The sequence below is a fragment of the Haemorhous mexicanus genome, chromosome 2, assembly GCF_027477595.1.
Source record: "Haemorhous mexicanus isolate bHaeMex1 chromosome 2, bHaeMex1.pri, whole genome shotgun sequence".
NCBI classification, from domain to species: Eukaryota; Metazoa; Chordata; class Aves; order Passeriformes; family Fringillidae; genus Haemorhous; species Haemorhous mexicanus.
In genome coordinates this window covers 91742453-91766374 of record NC_082342.1, presented here as the reverse complement: position 1 = coordinate 91766374, position 23922 = coordinate 91742453, and the positions used below count along the sequence as shown (strand labels likewise).

The following is a 23922-nucleotide window of genomic DNA, read 5'->3' as shown; positions in this document are numbered from 1 at the left end:
ACCTATTATCTTGTATTTGGCCGAAGCACATAATTTGGAAAAACATCCTTTATCTAATGACTTGAAGAGATGAAGACAGGCATTTCCATAGCACTGCATCCCTGCAGTGAACCACCAGCTCATGAGAAGTTGTTCTTTTTTTCCTACCTTCATCTTGCCATTTGGTTCTTCTCTCCATTGGCTTACAAGATAAAATACACACACAAGATGTGTTTTGTAGCCCTAATGACGTTAGTGATATTTGTCTTTTTCTGTTATTGTGGACTGGCAACAGTTTCCCCTGACTTTTTAAGTCATCTCTTGAGACTCCTATTGAAGGTATTGAGTAGAGGTTCTGCCTTTCCTGGGGACACTTGACAGTTAGCTCCAAATAGGTTTTCTAGGAGTCATGATGTTTCGGGGGGTTTTCCCCCATGAAGATGCTTACACAAATCAAGCCTAGTGGCTCTTAGTGTAACAGAGCTGATTCCATCTGTGATCTTTTCTCTGTTCCTTTTTTTTTTTTTTTTTTTTTTTTTTTTTGCACTTCTTCAGAATTCCCAGCATTTCTGAAGAAATGTGTTCAAGGAAACACACTATTACAGCATTGGCATAACCAGTTCTGTTGTGCTACCATATCCAAATACAGCCTAATGGATTGAGCTCTTTGGGCAAGCGTATGAGATGTGGGATGTTTGTTTTTAGTTTCCTGTCCTCTGATGATCTCTAACACCTTTCTGGGTCCAGTGTCCCAGTCTATGGTGTTCTTAATTTCTGGACATGAACCTGTCTGTGCTCAACTCTGTACACCTCTGTACCCTTAGCTGAAGTAGTATCTGTTGGCTTCAGACATCACATTGTGCCACGGTGCTACTTCTAGAATACAAACCAGCCAGATTTAACATCTTTCTGTCAATTCAGATCTAGGAGGCACATGATGTAACCTTGAGAACAGATGGCTGAATTCACATACACTGAAGCACACAGTGCTACACTGATTTCTTAATCTCATTCAGAATAAATGACTTGTATATGAACAGATTCCCCAAGTTGTCAGAGCATCATAAACAAAATTGTCTGCTAATTGCAGTCAGCCACATCCATGCAAGGTTGTCCAGGAAGGATTTACAGGCTGCTTTGCCTTGCAGAGCCTCTTTGTTTTATGGCAGGGAAGAGGGAAGGAGGGGCTCTGTCTTGATGCTCAGCTCTTCAGTCCAAGGCTCCAACCTGGTGTAATTTTCACCTGTAAATTTAACAGATTTAATTTAATTGCATTAAGAAACCACAAGTGCAAAACCTTTTCGAACTGTACTTTATAGAGCTACATTTGACAGCATCTTAACTTCTAATACTTTATTTCTGACTTTTTTTTTTTTTGTGGATTTTTCTTACCCTCTCTATCATCTTTTCACGCTGACCAAGTTTGTTGTAGTAGCACAGAACAGAAGCTTCCTTGCTTCTTGTTATGGTTGGCAGACTTCACAGGTATGTTAGCCAAAAGGCATTTTGGTAGCACTTTAACCCAGAGTACAAGCTACATTTACTTCATGTACTGTCTGCCCACAACTTGTGCACAGAGCACACAGGCATCACTGTGTTACCCCTAAGTTCATGGAGGCTGACATGCTCAATCAGTTGGCTGAACAAGCTGAACTAAAAATACTAATTCATACCCACTGGTGAATCTCCACTGTGGATGCACAAAAGAGCCCTTTGAGTGAGGCCCCAGGCTTCCAGGAACCAAGTAAGTCTTTATGGTACCCCCAGTCCTCTTAAAATGGCTTCAAGGGTATGAAATTGGAATTAAGAACAAATTAGACCAAACCCATGATCTGTTATTTCATCTTCTGACCATGGAGTGATCCAGGACCATTAATGTACTTATCACAAAGCTTCCAGCCTCCCACAACATAAGAGAATGGAAAAATTTGTTTTAAAAAACAAATAGATTTTTTTTCCCCCACAAAATTTGCTTCAATGACCTCCCTGCATTTAGCAGTGTATTTTTGTCTGAATTAAAGGAGTGTTTATATTAGAACATTGCATGCATTTGTGGAAAAGATATTTCAGTATTGATAAATATTTACCGTGATGGTATTTCTGTCTTCTCCAAACCGCAGATGTTATCCTTACTAAATGTGTCTGGTTTTCAGCTTTGAGCATTTTTTTCTCTGCTTTTTTGTCTGTATTAATACAATAATCCATCAAAACAGGAGTAAGACCCTGACCAGTGTCCTGCTATTTTTTTTCAATAGCCTTTGTTTTGACTTCTTGAAATGTTTCCAGAGCAATTCTGAGGTCACTACCATTGCCTAAGAATTAACATGCTTGTTACAGTCTCTGAAATGTCAGCTATATGCACTTTTTCATTATTATCTGAAATCATGCAGAGATCTGGACCTTGAAGTATCCTAGGTCTTTTCCTTTCCTCTTTTTCCTCCCCCCACTCCCAAGAGGCAGCTATTCATCTTCATTAGCCACTTCTGTTAGCTTGCTGCCAACTGAGACTAGAAAACTAGCTGCATCAGTCTTGCATGGCAATTCAGGAATTAGAATCCATAGTCCTTGGGTGCAGGAGGTTAATGCACTAATAAAGATTGTACCTTGATTAACCACATCATCTCAGCTTGCCCAAGCAAGGTTGGTTTTCAGACAGTTTGTTGTATCATATGGCTCAATGCATTCATCTAGAAACATAGCTTCTTAGCTAGGAAGAGATATTCATCTTTGTGACTAAAGGAGAAATTTTACCTTTTTTTTTTTTTTTCATTCCAGTGAAGAATATTTTAAAAAAACATAAGGAAGTTGTCTAAATGCTGTTCTGGGATTTACCTGTAAAAGATCACTTTCCTTTACTAATAAGGGAGGGGAGGAAGGTTTGTCCTAAACTCTGATATGAGAGAGCATGACATGGGTTATAAGCTAGTTAACTTGTTTTTAGAATGAAACCACATTTCTTTTAGGTATCCATAACTTCTTCTAGACTTAGAGGCTCATTTATTCCCCCCCCCAAAATGAATAAAAATTTGCAAGCCTCTATGTTAAAAGAATTATAATCATACAAATGAAGGACCTAAATAAGTCAGTTTGATAAGTAAGCAGCTATAGCCTTCTTTTATGTTTATCTGTCCTAGATTGCTGAACCTTGACTAAGTGTTGAGGTTATTTTCAGGATGGTTCCACTAAAGCAGAGATAAAATATTCCACACAGAAACTTATTGCACTGGCATTTCTGATTTGCTGTAGGGTGAATTGATCCGCAGATCACGTTGCAACTGCTCATGATTTGGAATGGTTTAGTTCTGTAGATACCAAATATCTGGAGATTTAATGCTGAACACATTCTTTAGTTCTGCAGTCAGCAAAATCTCTTACCTTCTTCCTTTTCATGGGCCAAATTTCTCTTTTTTCCTTCCAGCTCATGGGCATGCATACACACACACACACACACACTCCCAAGTCCTGTTACTATCAAGCAGTTTCTGCTGATGACCATCTGTGCACATCTGAAGAACCAAGCACAGCAAAAATGGCACAGTCACAAGCTACACAATCACCTTTATTTCTTTGTTTAGAACAACAAAAAATATTCCTTGACAAGCACTTGCCCCTGGATTGCCATGTATCTTTGGACATTATACCAATGAAGCCTAATGAAAGGAATTCATATTACAGAAAGCAACGGAGCATTTGGAGAGTCTTGGGACTGGTGCCAGAGGGGAAATGTGGTAGAATGTGTTTGCAGCAGATTGCTATGAAAAAAGTGACTCCCTGAAATCATTTTAGCAGGAGTAGGAGAGATAGAACTGCTGACTGAGGTTCAGTGCTAAATTGGTGCCCAGCTCAGTGTCCTTACTGCAATTTCAGCACCACGATAGGGAGCTCACCATAGTTCCTTATTTAGTGGGTGAAACCATGTGTGCCACTTGTCTCAAGTTTGGAAAGCATTTTGCATCATACATGACAAATATTAATTATAAATTAAAACCCACCCAAATGAGTAGAGAGAACGTAAGTGAAAAAGGAAACAACAGAAGCTGGAAAATTACAAGGTATTTTGTCAGGTGGTGATGGTTCTGAATAACATGTTATCAAAAGGATAATGACCAATAAGAGATGCTCACATGGAAAGCAGAAAGTTATCAATTGCTCCAAGGAAACTGTGGGGCTAATGAGGAAGTAGAAAAAGAGTTCTAAGTATGGATAAGTGACATCATAAAGAAACAAGATGAAACAGCTTTATCTTTCCATTTTATAGGTGCATATTGGAGATTTGGGTTAGAAAAGTTGTGGCAATGACAGATACTACAGGAACCAATTTTTAAAAAAGAAAATTGGCTTTTCACATGATAGGAACCTTACCACAGTGAAATACTGTCAGCTTCAGCACAGTCTCCAAAAGTTTCAATGTCTGACTCTTTGCCTTGGATATTTGACACTAAAATCATAGCCATGTTGTCAGCTAGTGGCAAGGAAGCTTCATTGAATTGAAAGGGATATTTTCCAACTGACAGCAGTTAAAAAGGGAGACTCGTGTTGGGAAAAAAAAAAAGATAATATTGTGAAGACAGAAGAGTTACTAGATTGGAAGTTCTCAGACTGTGTCTTGTGATCACTCGCTAAAGGGTCTTGGAAAGCTCGGCATTAGTTTTACATGGCCTTGACTTCCAGCTGAATAAATATATCTAATGCTTCCCTGAAATCTGCATTTCAGTGTAGGACACTACAAAGACAGGTCCTCTCCAGTCCCCCTGAGCTAACCAGCAAGAGTATTTGCAAAGGAAAATTGTGTCTCACAAATCTCCTATAATTCCTGTGACATGTCAGTAGAGCAGTGGATGAAGTTGAGTCAGCTAAAATAATTTTCGAAAGGTGTTTGACAGGCCTTTATGAGGTGCCACAAATATTTCCTAAATCATCATGTGTAGAGAGACAAAATATTATGAATCAAAAATCAGCTAGGTGAGCAGAAGCAGAGAGGAGGATTAAACAGTTGGTTTTCTTAATGATCCAATGATAAGTTCTGGTTTTGGCACTGAGTGAACAGCAAGATTATGCATGTGGTAAGACTTTAAATCTAGATGATACCCATCCCCCTTCTTGTTATTAATTACAATTTTTTTCTGAATCAGTTCAACTGTTCCCGGTATCATGTGCCACACAGCAAGACTGATGACACTAGATAAATAGCATTGCCTTAAATCTAGAGTGACTACTATTATTTACCTCTGCATGGTACTTTTCCTGAAAAATTATCAACAAGCTAGGGTTAAAAGCTCCAAACAAAACACTGCCAAGCAGTCATTAATCCCCAAGAAATGTCTGGTTACTTAATTGTTGCTGCAGAAACTGAAGTTGGAGCAAGAATATGCAATACTATGGATTTCTTTATTTGTAGGCTTTCCCTTCAGTGAGAAGAAAAGCCAAGTTGGCATGTTGAGTAAGATTAACTAGGCTTGGACCTTTATAGCTTGTAAAACTGGACATTTATGTATGACTGCTGAAAAGTGATTTACTACAGGCAGAGACGAGCAGAGTTGCAGGGTTGTAGAGTTACAGTATGCATGTGAATGAGACCTGCCATCACCACCAGCACCACAAAGATGCCAGTGCAAAACAACATTGCTGCAACTCTCACAAGGAGAAATGTGTGTTACAAAAAAAAGAGAGGGTCTCTGAGCTGCTCCTTGGACTTGTGCATCTGGCTGCAGGAGGAGGAGGGCAGTCATTGTCATCTCAAACAAGCTGTCCTGCAGTTGGGCAGGACATATCATTATCCATATATACTTTTAAGCGGCCTGATCAGGACTTCCTTCTATGATCTAGAAGTCTTTGTTTTCCCCACTTCTGTACCCCAAATGTCTTCTCAGTACTTTCTTTAGTTGACAGTGTTCAGGCTTTAGGATTAAGTTAATCAGGTTTGAAGAAGACTATAAATTGGTTTTAAATTGGACCATTATCTTGTAGTGGCTGGAACATTTTCTGGTGCCAGGTGTTTCTGGCTTATTTTTTGTTTGATTTCTGCTAAAAAAGACCCTGCTTTTTTTTCTCTTTCTAATTTCAAAAACCTTTGTGTCATTCAATGTTCTAACACCAATTTGAAGGTGCTAAGGCTCTTAAATGCATTTAAATTTTCATCAGTCCTTTTTGAACTGTTTTCAATCCATTGGGTGCTTTATGGCAGTACTGCTAATGCCAAACTCCAAAGACGGAATTTTCCTGAGAAAAGAAGATGTACATGAAAGTTCATTTTACAATAAAAGTTGAGTTCTTTCTGTTTAGTTAGTTAAATAGTCACCATTTAGGCTTGCATTTTCAGACATTTCACACCATGTACCAAAAAAAAGATCTCAGTATAATCATATGTCCCTACTAGTGTTTTGAATCTGTCTCAAATATTTTCAGATAGAGTCTAAAATCCTGAGACTTGGCACACTTGAACATGTTCTGGATTTGTTTCTGCTTGATCTTGCAAAGTGTTGACATTTTCTGGACACCTATATCCTTCCTCCTGATTTTTGAGGCTCTGTTCTTGGCAGCCAGAAGGAGACTCTGCACGTAGTTAAATGTTTCTATTTTCAAGAAAACATTATACTACATTTAAATCTTACCACTCCTCAGTGCTGACAGCCTGTTGTTTGGGACATTTTTCATGGTGGCTTTCTGATTCTTTTTTTCCTAATTTTGTTTAATTTTATAGTTTTCTGAATTTCAAAGTTTTCTGAATTGTTTATTTATCTCTAAACAATAAACAATATATCACAACTCAATGTATTATTCTAGTAAATTCATATTCAGATATTCATGATAATGGCAATTATAAACCCTGGCAGATATCAGTAGTCTTACTAAATCCTTGTGTCAGAAAGGGTTACATCAAATTTAAATTATGTAGAAAGCTTTATTATATACCACAACTGAAAGTAAAGAAGGAGAAGAGAAACTAGTTGGGGGGAAAAAAAAGAAATACCATTAAGGCTATTTTTCATTGAAGTGTGGATGAGAAATAATGTTGGAGAAAAGAAGAAATGAAATTTTTTGACATGTCAAAAAAAAGGTCACCCTTATTTTTAATCAACCCTCTGGTCCTTTCCCTGGATGAAGGCATCTTTGTCAGACTCGGGCAGGCAAGGTGGGAGGAAAGAGCTCTGCTGCCGCAACAGATTGGCTCGTGCTGGCACAGAGCAGACTCCTCAGGAGACATCTCCCTGAAGGTGACAGTGGGGTCACCAATTGTGTAACCTGCAAGAACTGCTTCTTGAGCAAATGGCAATCACAAGCACTGAATAGAATATTTCACAACTTTAGGTCAAAGCCACCAGATGTTCCCAGTCTGGCTGCCCCCATTCTTCAATTGACAGAGATGACATAAAGCATTGCCCTTTGGAAGAAAGGGACACTTAGTCATTCCCAGGTGTTCTTTTGGGCTCAGCACCTCAACTTGTCAGGAAAAACACTTTGGTTGGAAACAGGATTTTAGCAGTGGAAACACCTATAGTCAATGTACGCAGCATCACATTTCTCACAAAATAAATGGTCCTCTGAGGGAAAAGTAAGAAAAGCAGGTGAGAAGGTGGTACCTTTTTAGATAACAGACTTAGGGTTAAATATCCACATTTCAAATCTCCTTTATGTCAATTTATAGTCATACACCTTTACTGTTGGAATATTCCTTAACATATAATTCCTTAACCTTTTGCAAACAGTAGCACATGTGCCAGATACTTGAGGCAAACAGCAATCTGATTGCCTATGTTTTTTGCTGCCTGAGTTTTAAGAAGTTACTGTCTATTAAAAATTGCTATATACTGTTATTGCTGGCACTTATCAGATAAGGAAGACATAAGATGAATGATCTGCCTCAAAAAAGTGAAAAGCAAAGCAATTCTGATACTTAAACTGCAAACCAGATGATGCTCTGATTAGAGGCATGCACATAGATTACAGAAGTATAATAAATCATGCAACTTTTTCGCCTCAAATAAAATAAAAGAATGCAATTTTTATTAGGAAATAAACTGTTTATCAAGAATGCTTTAAAGGTGACATTTATTGCTAATAAACTCTGTTGAAAGGGCTGGTCCTTTCATTGGCAGAACAGCCAGAGACTTTCCACTATGTAAAAAATGCAGCAGCTCAGTCCATGCCGGGTCAGGAAGCAGTTCTGTCAGCACTAATGAGGAATGGGCAAGAGACTCACACACACTTTTTTTCAAACAAGAACATTTCTTTTCTCTTTAAAAAGGAATGAGTCATGGAAATATAACTCCAGTCTTATTTTGGGAGGCTGTGGATCTCTGCGTGGCTCCTTGGAATATCACTGAGAAACAATTCCACAGTCAGTTAATGGTAGCAAACCCAGCAAAGCATCTGCCAGGCAGACTCTTGATAGCGTCAGCAATCCCCCTGCTTAAGGCAGGATGTTATTGGCTCTTCAGTTCTTCTAACATACAAGCCAGCTTTTCAGGGTTGTCATGCTTGGCACTATTTCTCATATTAATTCTCTTACGTTACTGTGTACCAAATACTGTGGCTGTTGGTGCTGAACATGTCAAAGAAACATATCCATCCCTTAAGATCCTGCACTAGAGAGGAACAAACTTCTTGTCTGAAGTGTTTCATTTATCTCTCCCCAAAAGCTGCCTTGCTTTGGAGACCAGCTCATTCAGCCTCCAATCATAACAGTATTGTGTGTGTGCCTACTTACTACCTGAAGCTGTGTAAAGGGTGACTACATAAAAGTCAGGTCAATCTACATCTGTCTCTTAGGTATGAAAAAAAGGTCCCTCAAGACAAAAGAGGGAGGAGAAAAAATGTGGAGTGCAGCACCCCTCATTTGAGGCTCGCCACATGTCTGTGTCCTGCAAGGCACAAACACATTGGAGTTAGGAACTTACTCAACTCCTTCACAATGATATAGACAATTTTAGGAATTACCTGTTAGCAAGCAGTAAGCATTTACCGTTCTGACCTTGCCTGTGAAATCTGTTTTGTGGTTAGTCCACAGTGTGTACCCCATTGGTCATGAACTGAAATTTCTATTCCCGTCTACAATAAAATGCACTTGTGTTAATCTCACCAACCTGAATACATTCTGTGATTAAAGTGTATTTGCAGATTGTCAGAAAAATCAAACTTTTTGCACTTAAGATGAATTATGTATTCGCGAAAATGAAACAGTTCTGCTTAGGAACTGCTCTCAAGAGTCTGTAAAAATGATTGTAGCTTGTGTTTTGTCTAGATTATAAGAAAACTGGGCATTTCCTAGAAGCTGCAGTAACTTAAATATTCCACTGCCCAGGTACTCTTGTTACTGATATGCTATCATTGTCTTCTTTTCTACTGACTTTCTAAATGCAGTTTGCTGAACAATATTGTTTTTCAGGAGATGACCCATTCATGGCCTCCGCCACTGTCAGCTATTCACACACCAGGAAAGGCAGAACAAAGCAAGTTTCCCTTCCCAAACAAGGTAAGGCATTCAGCACCATGCAGAAACATTCCTCCTGCACCTCACAATATGTCCTACACAAGCCCTAAGTGACTGAGGTCTCTGGCTTGAGGTTGATGCCCTGGTGATGATCTTCTTTGTGTGTGTGTGTGTGCCAGTATTCCCTGGTTTTTCCCTTCTTACAGCCTCAGCAGGGCTACACAGTCTGCATCTCTTGGCAGCAGAATTGAAGGTGGTGTGAGGGTCACTGGTGCCTGGTGGCAAAGCCACAGGTGTCTCTGGTGGGATGTCCAGATGGGGTGGCTTCTGCTGAGGCTCCTGACTGATACCTTAGGGCACAGACAGCAGGGGAAAGTCAGGGAGCTCCTCCTTGCATCCATTGCTCCTGCATCATTTGGCTACACCAGATTTTGGTTGAAACCTTTGATGTCTGAGGAGACCTTCAGCAGTACACTGGCCTCTAGTTGGGGCCTGAGGACTGGCCATACATCTTCTGCCACCAGCCTGGCTTCAGAGGGGCAGCTTTGGTAGAGGGGCAGTCAGCCCAGGGCTGTGATGACCAGAGGGGCCACAGAAGCATTTTCCACAGAAACATTTGATCCCCCAAGAGACCAAAGCCACTAGTCCTGCTGATGCTCCCCTAAAGCCAGCCCCACTATTGGACATGTATCCTATCCAAGGGAGCATGCAGTGCAGCATGGTAAAGCTCATCAGCACAAGCTTGGGAAACCACATTATTTATACATGGTAAGTCAGGAGGGAATGAAATCAGCTATCTTGTGCAAGAGCCAATAAATTTCACATTGTATCACCATATACTGTGTAGATGTCACAAGCATATTTCATGCAGCGTTCAAGCTTGAAAGATAGTATTGATGCTGTTTATAGTCTTTCTCCTGTTAAAGCAAGCTCGTTTGGCAACTTTCAAGTCCATTCTGCAAAATTTAGTTCAGGGAATAATTATAACTACAAAGCCAAGAAAACTTCATTTGCCTGCAGTAAAACAGCTTTTCTGTGGATGAGAGTGTCACGATTTTGAAGTATCAGGGGTGTAAACCAAGACATCTCTGGCATGTTATGAAAGAATAAGAAGGAAATAACTCACTATTTGCTTGTTGAAGGCAGACAAATGACTGAAGATGGTAGGTGAGATAGAAGCTTGTTAAGTTAGAGTAAGTCCTTTGGAGAGAGGTGGATCAGCAGCTTACAAGCAGGTGAAGTGCCTCATAGGAATGACAAAGTGAGGTGGTGCTTGCAGTGCTGCATTTCCTGCCACAATTATCCCCACACGATGTGTTTGCGTGGCACATGTGCAGCTGTGCACGGGCACCTGTCAGTGGGTCTGTGTGGCCATCGTGAATCCACTTCCTCACAACTAAATGTATTGTGATAAATATAGGAATAGGAGAACCACAGAGCAGACAGCAAAGATACATGAATAATGGTTGATATTGACTTTCTCATCTTCTCTCTGCCTGTTCATCCATCTCTCTGGGAAATTTTCTCTTATTTTGAATTGCAGAGCCATGTCAGAGATCTACCATTCATTTTTAAAGATCTTTTTCCCTGTGGTTTCCTCTCCTCTTGCCAAAGTAGAATTTTCATTTTTTTTTTAGGCTTAGGATGGACAAGATTTCATCTAGTAATATATGAGGATAGTTTTGTACATATAATCACATCACAACTGTATTGTGGCCTGGGTGGTCTTCATGACCACAAATTAGAGTGCTTTGTGTGTGATGGGAAAGAAATACCTTAAAAAACTCACTGGAGTCTTGGAACAATCCTGTATTACTTGCCATTACTATGCCACTTCTATTTTAAAATGTTTTAAAATTATTAAAAGCTATTCTGTTGCTTAATTGGTAATCTGTACAGTTACAGACTTTGGAAAGGATCTGCTTTTCAGGCTCCAAAATGCAAAAAATGGTTTCCTAATTTTTCAAACTTGTTTTTCAAAATTTCATGGGTAGCTATTGCTTTTCACAAAGCATGGTGTAAAATCTTTATTGGACCTCGTAGAGAATGTCTCCAAAGCTCTTGGAAAGCTCTCCCACAGGTAAACTACATAGCTGTCCCTATTTTTTAAAACCTGAGAGTGACACCAAATTTTTGTGGATCTCACATTATTCAGATAAATGGGTCTGTCAGTTAAGTAGTGACCAAGGCAAATAAAGAGACTGAAAGGCTAAAATCAGGGCAACAGCTTCATCTCTTAGTTCCATGTCATGCACAGTAACATGATTTCCTTTTCTGTCTTAAGGGCAGTGTTGAGACATCAGTTCAATCCATTTGCAAAGACTCTTCCAGCTAGAGGAGCAAGCAGGCTGCACCCACTTTTAACAGAAGACAGTTCCCAAACATAAAAATACTCATCATTTTGGGAATGGGAAAAAGAGAAGCTTGTCAGGCTCCTGCCATGTTACAAGGATGCAAATCATAACTACTTTTCTGTCCATGAAAACTGAGTGTCAGCACCATTAGTTCGCATTCACGCCACACTGCTTTTAACCTGCAATTCAAGTAATTAGCAATCTGACAGCTTGAAACTTGAAATTTATTAATTAGGCTATTAAAGTTGCAAAGGCCACAGCAACTATAGCTGGAGTGGTTTTGAAATCAGTCTAGTAAAAAAAAAAACTAAATATCTGAGATTTATATATCACAAATATAACGGAATTCCACATTTGAAACTGGATGTATCAATCACTATAACTAAATGCTCATTTGTTGGAGGGGATGGATGTGCATATACTGTACTTCTGTTTGAAATCAGGCCTCCTTAGCATGGGAGGTTTGGATTGATTCACAGGAATGGGAGGAGAGTCTGGGTCAGGTTTGACACACGTGGCAGTGCCAAGTAGGTCTCCAAGTACTATGCTGCTGGAGGAGCACCACTAGAGACCTGTCCTTTATGTAATGGAGGGCAAAAAGTTCCATTCCATCCTTAACTTTAAATTTTCTTTCTCTCTGGCATTAATTTGTACTCTTGAATTTACTTGGAAGGGGCAATGACAGTCTCTTTATTTCTTGTTTTTCAAAGCTTAAGGATAATTGATTGAATGTGTGATGTGACAGGCTGTGTGTGCTTTCCTTTCTCCTATCTCTGCCACACTTTGTTATGCACAAATGATCAGGCATTTCTTGATTTTAATTTTATTTAAAGCATCTTAATAAATAAACTTTAAATGAATAATTAAATTTGTAAGTAAGAGCTCACTTGATGCTTGTGTGGATGAGCTTTCATGTTCAAGCATTAACTCTTTTGTGCAGAAAAAATGCTGTTAATTCTGCTGCCTGCTTTGCTCTCTTTCTTCATTTTTACTGTGATTTCTTGTCTTGATAGTTTGATCAGGTGTTTGATTTCTGGTTATGTATATGTGATATTATGGGATCAGCCATCATTTTGTTATCTGAGAATTAATTTAGCCGCTCCAGGAGAACTGGTTTCTTGTCAAAAAGCTATTGGGTGATTATTCTCAGCAGATGCTAAGTTATCATAGTGATGTTGCTCTTTACAAGTGCAATTCATTTGCTTTTTCCTTTCTTGTTGATTTTAATGAGCTGGAGGAAATACACTGGACAATAATCTTCAGAAATTAAGGCTTCACCTTTTTTTAAAGTTACATTCTTTTTTTCCTCCATTAGTGGGAACATTCTATATTTCTCTATGAGATATTTTTACTAGCCTTTGGCAGAAGCAATAAATGTATTCAGCAGGTAAAGGGGAAGGTACATTCTTCTGAGGTTAATGAAAAGGTAAAAGTCAGCAAGATCCTTGTTTAGAAGTTTCAAACACTTTTACAAATACAAATACAAATTTCCCTCAAAATTACTGTATTTCCCTGAAGTTCTCCAGGTATATAAATTCTCTGTGTTGGAAACTGAACAAGCTCTAAAAGCCTACTTTTATTGGGAGTGGGGTTGTCTACAAAAATAGCATTTAAATTCAAGTATACATACCACTACATCACCACTGTAAGCTGATCTTGACTTTTTAAGATTACATTCAGTCACTAGAAAAAAACAGGCTTTAATCTCTCTCCATCAGAAACATTCACAAAAATCTGATGCAATTTGTCAAAAGTACACAATTTCAGATTACAGAGAAATTATTTTTGGCATGTGAAACATGGTACAGATCTTTTCATATTGCAGTAGATGGTAGAAACTCCTGGGGCTTGCCCAAAAATTTGATGTCTCACATTACAGGTATGTAGGATGGAAGTAAGTTGCAGATGTGTATTATGGCAGTAAAATTACAGATCACAGCCATGCAATCATGACAGAGCAAAATGTGCAGATCGAGGGATTCTGATCAGCTGAGCCCTCAAGATGCCAGGACCTGCTGTCCAGCCAGCCTCTGTTTAGAGGGCCCAAGAAGCTCTTGGGTCCCCAAGGCCCTGAGGAATTCTCCTGAGTGACCTAGCAGCACAATCTCAGCCCAACCAAGTCAGAGCATCCTCGGCTCTCTGGGGACCTGCAGTTCCTCTCCCCATGAGCTCTGTGTTTGGCTCATCCCCCTGTGTCTATGGACCAGGGTCTGGTCCAGCACCTGGTTCCTCACCCAGAATGACCACATGAGTTCCTGTGGGTGCCTGGCCTCTCTGGGCAGCCTTAACTGCAGCTGTAACTGCAGCATGGATATGAAGTGGCATTCCTGTGTGTGTCTGGGTTATTCAGAAGCAGAGTTACATATAGGATACTTTTCCTGCTGTCACCCATGGCAAAGTATTTTTTTTTCCCTTGATTTATTTTTATTTTTGTTATGGTTGATATTTGTATTTATAGGCTTTTAAAATATATATTTTTATGAATGCAAACAAATTCTGTGAGTAAAACACAGTGTGGTAACATTTGCACTTGAGAGAAAAGTGGTCTGATTTATTGCACCACATTCACAGATATTGCTGTTGTCATACGAGGTCGACCTTGTAATCTCAGGGAACCAGAACCAGTCTGTATTTTCATTCTCTGATGCTGTCAATGTCAACATGTGAAAAGAAAAGACCAGCTGTGCTACTACCTCAGGAATCCAATGGTCCATGAAACAATATTGGCCTTCCCTCTGTCTTCTCATCTGAACTTGTAGAAGATAATAGACGAGTTTTGGCTGATCAATACATGAATAGTGAGCACGAGAGTCATAACAACTGTACAAGGAATTGCACCATTATGGGGTTGTTGTGAAATAAGTTTACAAGCCTAATAATTAATGGATTTTCCAATAAATATTGGACTTATTCTTGTAAGTGAAAATTACTTTGAAACCAAATGAACAATCATCAGTGCTGTTTGGACTGTTAAGGTTATGTCCAATAAGTATTGCAGCAAAAAAAATTGCTGAAAAAATAATACACCTTCCCTTTTTTCTGTTATTACCGTAGGAGTCACAACAGGGATCTACAGGACACAGCAATACAAGTAAGTACCAACTCATTTCCTGGCTTCATTGGGTGGAGGGGTAGACAGTGACTTAGAAAAAGAAGTGGCTGATGAAGTAAGGGATTGGTGGAAGACTGGGACAGCACAAAGCCTCAGCAGGCAGTACTCAGCTATGGACAAATATGGAGAGCTGAACTGAAGAGTGACCATCAAAATGTCAGCTCTTTTGGTGGCCTGGGAAGAACAAAAAGTTTTCATTTCACTACGGCTATTCCATTATGTAAATGACAAAGACTGAAAGAGCAAAAGAGTGGGTTTTTTGGAAAGCCAGAAAAGAGCTGACCTACTTGCACAGTCAGATCCAGACTGCCAGAAAATTGTGCAAGAAAACTTGTAATCATTTATCTTTCATATGCAGTGGTATATTTTGTGGCCATTGCACAGTAATAAGCCACATAAATCTTGCCAAACTAACACTAGATAACATTTCAAAGACCCTATGGCTGTGGGTCTTTTTGTCTAGCAGTGTGGGTAGGGGAGTGATGGGTGCTTGTGTGGCTCCTGCTCAGGGCTTTCCAGTGGACTCCAGTTTAAAAGTCATGGTGCAGATCAGTAGCACTTTTACTACATTTAACTAGGGTAAAAAACTTAGCATCTGTATTGAACAGGAAGATTGAATTGTTCTGCAAAACAAAATATTAATCCTCTCCCTTGACACCTCTGATGGTTGTTGATGTTGTCTTGCATATTAAAAATGCATGATTCTACCCTGCTTTCCACATAAAATTATCTCAACCAGAAGAATTATTTTGCTAGTTTCCTGACCTGTCAGCCAACACAAAGCCCAGTTTGCAAATTGCAGGGCTGTGGCTGAAGGTGAAAAATGCCCTGAGCTCATAGATAGGGCTTTGAAAGGGTCTGCTCACCCACTGTGTGAGGGGAAAGACATCCAGAGAGACAAGGCTGGGAGATGCAGGCTTTTAAAATGGTGTGTCTCTTCACTGGGGAAAGGTCAGCATGAGGAAGACAATGTTGTGAAGAAACATGCAGTGGTGTCACTTAATTGCTGGCATTGGTTTGATATTGCTGCAAGTACCAGCACTAAGGAAATAATAAAAGGCAAAGGGTATGATGTTCTGTCAGAAAATAATGAATACAGTAATGAGAGAAAGAAGCACAAAAGAACCATAATAGAGAGGACTGTGCAAACACAGGCAGAGGCACAAGCATGACAAACACACCAGCTGAGCTGGGGGCTTTGCAGTGACATCAGAGGCCACAGTTTTTGGCCAGCTTTGGTCCTAGCTGAGTATTTCCTTCTTCAAACTCTTTAATAAATGTGTTGTTCTGCAGATTTAATGAAACATGCATTCCTGTGTATTACAAAATTGATCCTATGACCTTACAACTTTTCCCTGCTTCTTACTCCTGTGATCTCCAACCCCACTTCACTTCCTATTCTCCCATCCCTCCTACATCCCCATACTCCAGTTTCTCCTCTCTTCATTCTTCCTGCTCAGTAAAATCTGAAATTGGGCAGAAGCTACATTTAGTACTCGCTAGCTGATGGCAACCAAATGGAAGAACAGCTGGACCCCTGCAGAAATATTTTCTTCATTGGTGGCAAAAGTTAGGGTCACTGTTGGATGCCCAGACACATTTTCTAACATCCCAGAGAGAGTCTGACTACCTCTGAGAGCTGTATCCATGAGAATTCCTGTTGAAGTGCTGGAACAAGGTATCAGATAAAACACAGTTAGAATAAGATATAGACGTTACCAGTCATGTATGTCAAACTCAAGAGAAATTTGGGAAAAAATAATTCAGATGTGTGGTGGGTTGACCCTGACTGGACACCATGTGCCCACCAAAGCTGCTCAATTACTCTCCTGGACGCAGGAGAGAAAATACAACAAAAGGATCATGGGTGGAGATAAAAAAAGGGAGACAGCACTCGCCAGTTACTGTCATGGGCAAAACATACTCACCTTGAGAAAATAAATTTAACTTATTACCAATCAAATCAAAGTAGGGCAATGAGAAACAAAACCAGACTTTAAAAGCACCTTCTCCTCACCCATCTCCATCCTGGGCTCAACTTCACTCCCAGATTCTCTACCTTCTCCCCACCAGCAGTTCAGGGGACCAAGGAATGGGGGCTGCAGTCAGGTAATCAAATCACACCTTGTCTCTGACACTCCTTCCTCCTCAGGAAGGACTCCTCACACTCTTCCCTGCTCTGGTGTGTGGCCCCTCCCACAGGAGACAGTCCTTCATGAACTTCTCAAGAGCCCTTCCTACAGGCTTTGCTTCTCATAAACTGCTCTAGCATGGGTGCAGTCCTTCAGGAACAGGCTGCTCCATCATGGGTCCCACACAGGGTCACAGGTCCTGCCAGCAAACCTACTCCAGTGTGGGCTCCTCTCTCCATGATTCCACAAGTCTTGCCAGGAAATATTAGCAAATTACTCTGTGAGAAAGAGCTCTAATGGTCAATGTATTGTGTTATCCAAGTGCACATCTTCAGAGTCCCAATTAGCTGTTTTTTCCCATTGCACTCTGACTTCTTTGGAGTGGCTCTTGAGCCTGTCATTTGTGGTGGTTTTACTGCAGCTGCCAACATTGTCTTTCTCATGGATAGCATTTGCATTTTTGTCATCCTTCCCCCGCAAGGAAATCAAAGCATTTAAAAACTCAATGGCTGAAATTATACAACTCCATCACAATAAATATCATTTATCCCTGTTACCCAGAAAGGGAAACTTAATCTGGTTGAGTGATTCACCAAAATTCCAACTAAGAGGAGAAAACTCCTTTTCTGGCCACCCACTATTCAACAGGGGAATCTACAAAAGTTCATTTGAAATTTATTTTGAAATTTGAGAAATCTGGACACATCTTCTGCTTGTATCTAAAAATGTTGGGTAAGAAGTTGCGTGAGCTGAGGCAGAAACCGGCAAAGACCTCCCAGTCCTGTGGCTAAGGATCTGTGGACTGACTGTTTCCACTGTGTTTTTTCTGCATACACCCACTGACACACACCTGCATACTCAGTGCTCAGCATCTGAATAAAATGTGCTAACAGCAATCCCATAGCAAGGTGGGTAGCATGTCCTCTGTTAATTCCAAAAAGGCTAAGAAAAACAATGGTTCACATAAACTTGCCCATAAGAAGCAGTCAGTGCTAGAGAAGATTTAGCAGTTCAGCAAATGCCAGCCTCCCTCAATGGTACTTGCATGCATTTGACAGGTTACATGAAAAAATCAAAAGCAAATCTTAATTTGGCCATGAGTGAGTGTAAAAAAGCCAAGTTATTGTAACAGGCAAATTACCTTTTACATACCCTTATCCAAAAATATTATCTGTATCGTATCTGTGACATTCAACTATGCTTAGGCTATACACATTTGTAAAATTTCTACATTTCAGTCAAGTGAGAATGAAGTTGGTAAGAACTGATAAAGCATTAATGGCCAGATTTTCTACTCTTGATAGGCTGTACTGATGCATTTCTACCATCTGTACAGGCTCCGTCCTTCCTCTCCACAGAGAAGTATGTTAAGTGACAATTAGCATAAAAGCAGCTACAAATGCTTACGGTAGGGTAATCCATTAATATCCAGTTTGGCTAAATCACAGACATTCTGTTTCCTCACAGTACGTATGCTGTTTCCCTTGTTGCTGCATTAACATACATTGCTGAAAGTAGAACTGATGTGAACTCTGCTGGCAAAGCACTCAGGAATCCATATTCCCTCTCACACTCAAACAAACCAGTGTTCATGGTAATAATTCATCACTTAGAAAAGACCCAAGTTACAAATAGGAAATCTTTGAATATATGCCAACTGTTACTGTTGGTTTCTTGTTCCAAATTACCATAATGCAGATGAGCTCCAGGGCTCCAGGCTCCGGAAGGCTGACAAACGTATATTGTAGCAACAGCTTCCTAGCCAGCGAGTTCACCATCTGGATATACTTTCTGAGGTCTCTGCTGAAAGTGAAGGGTGACCTAGAGATTATGGAGTGGATGTGTTCCATTCTGTGTGGATGTCCTGCTCATGCCTAAATTTTAGGTGGCTTTACCTGTCCTCTTACAGCGAATGCTGAGCTTCCCTAGAGGTTCATGTAGGCTTTGGTGGTTTTGAAGTAATCCAGAGTTTTCCCCATCCTTTTCAGTAAAGTTTAGTCACTTCAGCTGGATAGACACCAACCCTACCAGAGGGGAGGATGACATCTAAAAGCACTGTGTCAAGGTGTTTGAGATACCCAGAGTTTCCACTACAAGTCAGCTGCCTCCAGAAGGTCACTGTCTAGAGTGTCCTTCAGCTTCCCTCTGTACAGCAGTGGAAGAACACTGGTAGCAGAATCCTACCTCTTCTGAAGGCAAGAGCAAGTTTTCCAGAGGTGCCCTTAAAGCTGCTGCTCTGTGGAAACTGAGGGTGAGGTCTTTGTCAGCAGCAGACGGATGATGTGTAATGCTCATGTTCATGGACTAGGTATCCAACACCCATTCAACTCAACGAGCAGCACATCAGGCAACACCAAAACAGCCTGACCAAAAGAAGAATTTCTCACGTTTTTTTCAGGAGAAATAGGTGGATTTTGGCTTAACACAGCTCATTATAGGGTAATGGAGAAAAACACATCCATCAGTAAACTAGTCACATTCAACCTCTGTGCCTCCTTGTCTGCTAGGCAACATAAACTCATGTGTAGACAGCTATTAGCATCCAGCGACACACAAGAGTAGCAGCATCTGCACACTCACTAGGCCCAGGATTCAAGTTCAAGGTGATTCAAGTGGAGTAGCATACCCTCCAAATCCGTGGTAGAGCTGCACAGAAATCTTACACTGGAATGCAGCTCTCTCAGGTTACTCAGAGAACTTTAATTACTGCAAACATCAGCCTTGCTGGTTTTTGGCAGGCAGTCGAAAGGAGGGAGAAGGACTGTGCCTGACTCAGCAGAAGCAGCACCACCCCACCTGCCAGCAGCCTGCCTCCCACTGTCTGTGCTATGCAACTAAGTTGTGTTGGGCAGATATTATTTTGGACCCAGGATGGGGATCATCGCAAGCTAGCATACCAGGACCCACATGATTCCTAAGGATATGTGAAGAGGCATCCCTGGGGCCTCTGGTGCTTCCCAAGAGTTTGGGTACTTGGCTTCTCCTGGCATTGAGTGCCTAAGCCAAACGTAGCAAAGAGGGCTTTCCCAGCCCCCACCTACAGAAGCTAAAGATCAAATCTTTAATGTGTCAAAATGAATGTGAACCAAAATATCCATTGGCAGAACTGTGCCCTGATCACTGCATTACTGTCCCCTGCTGATGCTGTTTTGCTTTGTATGAAATAATTACTATTCCTGGAGCAGGGTCCTGGAGCAAGTGCATGTTGTATGGAGTACACTCTCAACAGCAGAGCTGTAGGGCCCTAGAGAAATCCTTTCCATTGCTCCAGGGTCTGCTCTCCCTGATAAGGCCTGTGTTCTCTAAGCACCTCCTTTTGTGGAGTTCCTCTGCCTGCATTTCTGGAGCATTTGTCAGTGACAAGAAGAGTCAAGTCAGGATTGACTCCCTGCTTGCAAATGCTCCAGCAGTGCCCCTGCAGCCCTGAGGTTGCCTCCACAGCTGTCTGTGTGTGTGGCAGGAGTGGTCAGTGTTAGCCATGAATAAAGCGTTGATGTGTCACATCTGAGCAGCTTTCATACTGACCCATTTCTGATGTCATTTTCTTCTTCTCTTTTAAAGGGAAAAGTGATGTAGAGCCAAAGACCCCAGAGAAAAGCGCAACCCATACATCGTAAGTCACATTTGCGTTTAAGATTGGAGAAGGCAGCTGTGTTTTTATCAGATTTGTTGGGCAAAATAGAATTTGTTTGTTTTCATTAAGATAAAGCTCTTTCACTGATGCTTTTCGGAAAATGGCTTTTTAGATAATGACTAAACATTAATTATTCCTAGAACTTCTGCATGCTAGTAAGTCAGCAATCCTTGCAAGTGAAATGGCTCCATATCACACTGAATAGATATGAGATTATTTTTGTAGGTGGGCAAGGCTGGCCTTTAGAACCTTACTTCAACATTACCTTAATGCTGCTGGAGTTTGTCACACTTGCTAAAAAACATCATGTCACATATGCCTTTGATGTACTGATGTAATTTTAAAAGACTGCAGTCTGCAGCTTCACCTCTGAATTACTTGAAATCCAATTACAGTTATCTCTGGTCTCTCACGATTTTGTTGATGTTTTTGAATTAACGAAAGAAGTCAAGAAATAGATAGGAACAGGCACTTGTAATATATCAGTGTTCACCTTCACTTTAGTGCAACAATAGAAGCTTTTACCATTTTTTACTCTACTATACAAAAGACTGAATTGTTTTGCCAACATCAACCAGTCTATGAAACAGAGGGCTGCAAGCTAAAAAAAATTTTAAAATAGCATCAGTCTTCCAAACTAAGCGAGATAAGTGAATTCTTTTAATAACTACCAGGCAGGAGCATTATGAATTTCTGCAAAATCATTCACCTTTTTAATCCCTTTGAGAGAGAGAAGTTCTTGTAACAGTCAGTCATGTGAGTTTTAGAGTGCATCTGGCCCATAATTTATGTTTTCTGATTCCTGTTATTTAAATTCAGAGCATTATATCATGTAAATCTCACAAGGTGCCACCATTTGTTACATGGCCAAAAGCAGTCACAGAAGGAGGTACAATAACAGTGATTTATGGTGGGACATTTTGATTTCTGCTGCAAATACGCATTAAAAATCTTCTGGAAATTAATCTGGGAAAAGATTTGACACGGTGTAAGAAATGGCTTGTCCTGCAGATTGTGTTGTGGAATGTAATTATAGTATGCAAGCACATTTAGGCAAACTTATTAAATGAATTAAGCATTAGCAACCTTATGCCTTCTGATAGCATGATTGCTGGGAACATTTAATAGAATGATTTCAATAATTATCATTTTTAAAAATAATATTGTAATAAAGACCAAAAGAAGAAGGGTTTTAATGCCATCTGGAGGTATTTTGGAGAAATGAACACATTTATTTTTACTGATATTTAGCAATATGTAAAACATAAGCCATCCTCCAAGTGTTTTTTCTAGTTAGTATTTTATTGATGAGGAATGTTCTTTTCTTCTTCATTGGATTAAAATCCTGTAGGATTTCTGAACCACAGTAGTGGTATCTCTGAACCCAAAATACAGGTTTAGAGGTACACCCCAATATGGTTATGGGTTGGATTTGAGACTACATACTGGGTGATACAGTCAGTCAGAATCTGGTTAGGTGTGAAAGGTTCCTTGCCTAATAAGAGATCTTGGTACCTTCTGAAACCTTTCTGTCTGCTAGATACAGTATATTTCTAATGCTTATCTTTAAATTATTACTATATTCTAAAGTTACCCCACAGTATGCATTGGTTCCCAGAAAAATTTTTAGAGGCAGAAACAACTTGTTACTGTTGATAAATTACTGCATTCAGGAACCAGAGGCCACTCTAGTTAGGGAAATTCCATAGAAATGGAGGCAGGAGAAAAAAGAGATGAGAAGGGACCCAACAAGTGCTGTGTCAAAAGAGAAGGAAGAAATTGGGACTGATACAGTTAAGTTGGAAAAGGAATTGCAAACATCAAGTTTTCAGAAAGAGATAAAAAACTGGGAATAGTAGAAGAGAAAACCAGAGATCAGAAACTGAAGACAAGTAAAAGCCATTAGCAAACTAAAGATGTACATGTTCCTCAACAGAGGGCTGGATCTGTGAGTGTTAGTGAAGGAGAGTAACTCACACTGATACGCAGGAACACACCGACACCCCAGTTCTCTTTATGCTACTCTACTGTTGGCCTTTCCTAGGTTTCTTCTCTTTTTCACTGTCTTCTAGGACAGCTTTTTATCCCTGGTATCTCAGGCAGTCACAAATACAGAACTCCTCTGCTCTTTTGGGGCTGCAGCAGCTCGCACCTGTGCACGTGATGCACAGCCAGGAGAACCTGCGGTGCACCCCTGCACTTGGACCTGTGAGCCTGTGTGCCTGGTTTCTCTGCAGATATTCTCTTCCATGATGCACATGGAGAAGACCATGCCTGGGCAAGAGCTGCAGCAGTGCCCAGCTGGAAGCCTCAGGGATGTGCAAGGGGCAGGAATGCTGCCAGGGTCCCTGTGGGTAAAAGCGCTGTACCCTCTTGCAAGGTGTCACTCCTCTCAGAGTGTCAGAGGAGCCCCGTTGGCATCTCCTAGCAGGGGTGCTAAAAAGGAGCAATGCTGATGTAGGAGAGAGATGGCACCTTCAGGCCTGACATGGAGAAACTCACCCTGAATCAGCGTTTCCCTGTGAAACAGGAACAAACAGCAACAAAAAAGCCTCCCCCAAAGTCATGTTTGCGTAGAGGAAAACTACAGAAAAGATAGGGAGGATTAAATTAATGTTTTTTCCTTGAAAATGTCTTTTTTATTTTCCTCAGGCATGTTACAAGCCTCACACTCTAGCCAAGCTTATATGATTCAATGGCAGTTAATTCATCCCTGGTGCAGATATACTACCTCCATCCAAACATTATTTATGCAGCTTCAAAGGACAGGTTGATTACCCTCCTGAATCAGGCAGCGAGGCGTTTGTGAACCAAGCATTAAGATGACATCTCCCCTCAAGAAAACCCTCGTGCCTTGCCCACTGGGCTCCAGGTCCTCCAAAACAAACATAACCCTGAGACCTGGAGCCCCAGGAGCAGAGGTGCTATCTGTAACCTCCCAGAGTACACAGACTGAGAGTGCAGAATGCACAGTGCTCTGTTCAGAGGCTTTGGGTACAGGAATCATTTGGAACAGCATTATGCATAGGGGCTTTTCCTGTGTGTCTGACTCCCTAGATAGAGTCATTATGACATAGCTCTCCACTGATAATAATATTAAACATTAAAAAATAGTAGGCATTAGATGATGCATATTAATTGATGCAGCACCCTAATGAGGCAGATGAATAAGGGCAGTTATTGCAATGCTAAGGATAACGGAGATGGATTTAGGAGAATAAGACTGATGGAAAAGTCGTAAGGAAATCTAAGCAGAGCTGTATCATTTTGCACAATATTCC

At 40.5% G+C, this 23922-nt stretch overlaps 1 protein-coding gene across 1 annotated transcript in view; it reads left to right on the top strand.

Moving 5' to 3' along the window:
- The window catches only part of AFF3 (ALF transcription elongation factor 3), a 277772-nt gene that overhangs the window by 131490 nt on the left and 122360 nt on the right, over nt 1-23922 (top strand). The window contains exons 5-7 of the mRNA XM_059840318.1: nt 9365-9451; nt 14818-14854; nt 20569-20620. Coding sequence (XP_059696301.1) covers nt 9365-9451; nt 14818-14854; nt 20569-20620 — 176 coding nt within the window. The remainder of the gene's footprint in view (nt 1-9364; nt 9452-14817; nt 14855-20568; nt 20621-23922) is intronic.